General features: G+C 35.2%; 1 protein-coding gene across 12 annotated transcripts in view; it reads right to left on the reverse strand.

Moving 5' to 3' along the window:
* The window catches only part of Kdm6a (lysine demethylase 6A), a 158,136-nt gene that overhangs the window by 36,748 nt on the left and 116,388 nt on the right, over nt 1–5,000 (reverse strand). For 7 of the 12 annotated variants that reach the window (XM_006997080.4, XM_006997077.4, XM_006997081.4 and 4 more), the window contains 2 exons: nt 3,550–3,651; nt 2,251–2,646 (listed from right to left, as the gene is read on the reverse strand). In XM_006997080.4, the coding sequence (XP_006997142.1) occupies nt 2,251–2,646; nt 3,550–3,651 (498 nt within the window). The remainder of the gene's footprint in view (nt 1–2,250; nt 2,647–3,549; nt 3,652–5,000) is intronic. The other 5 variants (XM_076562900.1, XM_015990257.3, XM_015990255.3 and 2 more) reach the window with 1 other exon arrangement.

The following is a 5,000-nucleotide window of genomic DNA, read 5'->3' on the forward strand; positions in this document are numbered from 1 at the left end:
TACATTAAGGCATTTTAAGCTACAAATTCAGAAAATGTTTCTATAATGAATTTTTTAAAGCCTGACTAATTAGAATCTAGGATACTAACATCAGAGGCTGGGGCTCTCCAGCTGCAGTATTTGAAAGCAACATCATGAGGGAAACTTTTGACCTGGAATTAGTTCATTTTTAGACAGTTTTCTCACTTCATTACAACTACGCTGTAAGCCTTACTCATGGCCAGTGCCTGCCATTCAGTGACCTACAGAAAAGCCTTGTGACCTGCAAAATCATTGGGGTCGGGTAAAGTATTTGTTTCCCGAGAGAGAGAGTATGGCTATGTCATAGTCAAGGATACCTCGAACTTGAGTTCCTCCTGTATCTGCTTCCTGGATTCCAGGTTAGGATTAGAGGCATGAGTTACAATAATCAGAATTTTGTTTTGTTTTGTTTTAATGTTACCAGATTTCTAAAATAAGATTGAGTATTTTTGAAATTTTCAGCAATTAAGCAAACCTGGGATGTAGGGTGAAGAAAAATAAGAGAACTATACTTTATACTTCATAATCATAACAAAGACTCTCATTTTATGTAATTGCCAATTATACTTTAGAACCTTAATAGGCGTTTTAACAAAAGTCTCATGCTATCCTTTTAATAATCTTTTAATGTTTAAAGATACCGAATTCCCAAATCATATCCTCTCATCTAACAATTTTGTCAATCTCTCTACTGAATGTTTTCCATTAGCTTTCACTGTTATTTCTCATTTTAATTTAAAATATGAACAGAACCAAACTCTGAATTCTATTTCTCCTTTAGCTATACCTCACTTATGTGTGTAACCTACATGACTGTAAATGTCCTATGGAACTATTCATACTTGCCACCTCCAGTTTTATCTACCCTTTCATCTTGAAGCTATCTACACAATTAGGTTTCAACCGACAACAATCCACTGAAACTGCTCCTATTCAAAAGTTTCCAAATCATTTCTGTATAGAGTCAAACAGTAAATATTTGGACTTTGTAGGTCATCTGGTATAACACAACATTTGTTTATTTTTATTCTACCCTTTAAAACTGCAACAAACAAATGCCACCCTTAGCTACAGGCTACTAGAAAGGAGGAGGAAGCAGAGGGAAATGTACACCACAGGTTGTGGTATGGATTTTGCTTACATTTACTAATTTCCCAACCCCGGCAATGTCACCTCAAATGATCAACCTCTAGATCACCTTACTGGATTGTGGTGGTTAGAATAAGAATGGCCTCCATATGCTTATAAATTAGAATGTTTAGTTACCAAGGTATGGCACAAACTAAAGGATTAAAAGGATTAGGAGGTGAGGCCTTTGTTGGAGTAGATGTGCCCTTGTAGGAAGTATGCCACTGGGGGTGGGCTCTGAGGTTTCAAGAGCACAAGCCAAGCACAGTGGTTCTCTCATTTTGCTGCCTTTGGATCTGGAGGTAGAACTCTTCTCAGCTACCATGTCTGCCTGCATGCTGCCATGCTCCCCACCCTGAGGATAATGGATTAAATCTCTGAAACTGTAAGCAAACCCCAAATAAATGCTTTCTTTTATAAAAATTGTCATGGTCACAACGCATCTTCACTGACTAAGACATGGGTCTAACAGCATTATTTGATATATACTTTGAATAAGCCCTTCTTGAAATATAAGATAAAGCTCACATTCTCCTCAATATCCAATACCTCACAGCTCAATCCTTTATTCTAGTCTTGAAAGTTCTTCAATTCCCTGCCTGGCAAATTACAAAAGGACTTCATGGTTCAATCTTGAATTTTTCTCCCAATATGTTCCCATCCCTTTGTAATCTTACCCGGTCTCAATTACTCTTCTAGCTTATCAAGATAGCCAAAATAATACTCTTTCTCATACTCTATTTTGTCATTTTATTCTCTTCTCATACTCATTCTATCTATACCCAGATGTTGATCACTATCAACTATTACAAAAATAGGCATTTTGCTTATGAAGCCACTATAAATTAGAAGTGGATTGGGGGGCTATGCTTTATTTATTTTCTTCTTCACAGTAAATCTCCCAGATTATCTCCATTTGTGAAAATAATATCAAGGAAAGAAAATATATATACATATACTAAATTGAAACATAGTAATGACATTGTATGACTATATAATTCATATAAAAATCATTCCTCAAATACTTAACATGCACAAGCCAAATAAAAAAGGTAAACTATTATATGAGAAGTCAACCAAAGTAGTTAGCCTTTTTATTACCTGAGTGGAGTTAGATAGTTGGTTTTTCCACGGCTCCTCTGTGCTGCTGGTCAGGTTTGTGCGGTTATGAGGTAGAGTGGGTGCGTTTCGCTGCAGGTAAGGCACGTTTCCATTACTTCCACTTCCTGTTACGTGATTATTGCCTATCAAAATAGTGTCTGTACTTCCCAGCGTTCTTGATGTGCTACAGGGAACATGGCCTGCAGAAAACGGTCCATTGGCCAAAGCCTGCCCGGGACAGGCAGGGCGGACTCCAGGCTGAGAGACGCTAGGCATTCTGGTCAGAGCAAGCTGTGACTGCTGGCCAGAGACTGAGTTTGTAGGCAGTGATGAGTCAACTGTTGGCCCATTAGGAATTCCAGTAGGCCGTACCTGTGCAATTCCTGTTTGTCTCATCTGCAGGGAATAAATGGAAAGCAAATAAATAAAATCTATATAGTCCACAGGGGGGAGAGACTCAGAATGTAAAGATGAATAATCATGGGCTCTGATTTGATCCTAACATTTTATTTCTCTAGGTTAAAAACCATCAACTTCAAAAACAAAAAATTATTTATATGCAAGCTGCATAGAAAAAATAAAAATATGTTTCATGTTAAGGATACATCATGTTAGTAATGACCAAAAAAGGCAGCTGAAACCTATGGAAAACTCTGGAATTATAGTTCTTCAAGGAACATCATATTTTTATTTTAAGATGGGACTAGTGGTGCAAGCCTGTAATCCCAGCTATTTAGGAGGCTGAGGCAAAAGGATCTAAACTTCAAGGTCAACTCGGGCAACTTAGTGAGACCCTGCCTGTGTGTGTTTGGGGGGAGGAGGGGGCAGGGCAGGACACAGGATGGTGTTACAGCTTAGCAGTAGTGGTAGCTCATATAACATTTAGCAAGGCCCTGAGTTCAACCTTGAGTACCAAATAAAAATAATTAAAAAAAAAGACAGAGAAAATCTATAGTATGACAGATCCTCTAAAGAAGATATATTATAAAAATAATGAAAAAATTGAATAAAAAAAACTAAAGAAGATATATAAAACCTTAATTAGGTTTAGTATATCTTACTAAGTACTAAAGAATATAAATTAAATACCATGGAATTAAATAACAAAAAGTGCTTAAAAGTAAATCAATAGCTGTTCTTTTCTTAAAAACGCCATTTCCTGGTATTTTGAGAAACATAGATGACAAAATTCTACCAGATATAAGTAGACATGAGTATGGGTGACTTCTAAAGTAATGCTATAGTCAATAAAAGTACGCAAAATTCTATCAAATTTTAGAGGGAAAATGCTATACACACTTGGTGTTGCTGCATTAAGACAAACTGACTTTCCAGCTGTTCCAGCATTAGTTTCTGTGCTGGGTTTAAATTATTTCTATTTGCACGGAGCTGTTCCAAGTGCTAGGGGAAAAAAAGGGGGAAAATATAATTAAAGACATATCTAATAAACAAGCTAACAAAACTGTGAAACCTTTATCTGAAATAATTAGAAAAACTCAGAACCACTATCAGGTCAGACACTGATTTTTGATCAACAATCTTAAAGTCTTTAAAAAAGTTTAAGAAATCAAAGTAAGAACTAAGCATTCATCTGAACATGGTTTATTATGATGTGATCTTTGAGAGAGATGGGCATGAAATTTTATTAATAATTTTCAGTGTTCATGTAGAAAACACTTCAAGCTTAAAAGATGAAAAAATACTCCAAAAAACATTATCGGTACAGGAAAAGTTTGAAGACACTCTGAATGTCTAAAACTAGTGATCAACTTAAGTAATAGTATGGTATCTATATAAAGAAATATACCTACTTGTTCATATAACAAGTAGGCTGTTTATAAATTGACCTAAAAGGGTCTACAAAGGACAATAATGGAGGTAGCATCATTTAAGATTCCCCCAGTGGATTCCTAAAAATCATAGAAAATCTAAACTTACAATTTAATGCTTTTCAGTCCTAATATCACTACACACTGTGGTGATAGTGCGGTATTAGGTGTGACAGTAAAACTAGTTATATCTCTTCACTCACAACTTCAGACAAGAATCTAATGGTTACCATTGACCTTAGAAACCTCAGCATATGATTATTTTATGTATTTTTATTTTATTAAATACAGAACTTTTTACCTGTTCACTTAGAGAAAGCACTGTGTGGCTTCTCTTTGGCATTCTACACGTGTTAGTATCATTATTCTTGTGATTTGTGGTCATTATTAATACAAGAATCATGATACTAAAACAGTTATTGTGATAAATGATTTGGCTAGTAAATGATTAAGGACCAATTATCACATAACAGCTTGGACAATGAGATGATTGATACCACTGGTGGTACAGAGTGAGATTTCATTATGTCAAAAGAATGTTATAATTTAAAAGTTATTATTTCTGAAATTTTTCATTTACTATTTTTGCACCACAAGGGACTACATTTAAGTTCAATAACTTGTACATACACAACACATCTCTGCAAAAACAGGTAAGGAACAAGTAATGCCAGAGAACATTCCGGGAGGAGGTACATGTGTGAAGAGGTTGTCGGTGAGTTAGAGTAGAAGCTGAAAGACTTTATTCTACATAATCTATATTCATACTTTATGTATATGAATGCATTGCCTGTTTCAAAAAGAGAAACAAACTAGAAACAAACTGGGAACAAGATTGAATAATCTTCATTATTCTGGTAAATGTGTAATTATTTTTTGTTATGTACTGAGTTTCCTGTCATTCAACTTTAAGAATTACTA

The sequence above is a fragment of the Peromyscus maniculatus genome, chromosome X (genome assembly GCF_049852395.1).
Source record: "Peromyscus maniculatus bairdii isolate BWxNUB_F1_BW_parent chromosome X, HU_Pman_BW_mat_3.1, whole genome shotgun sequence".
Lineage (NCBI taxonomy): Eukaryota > Metazoa > Chordata > Mammalia > Rodentia > Cricetidae > Peromyscus > Peromyscus maniculatus.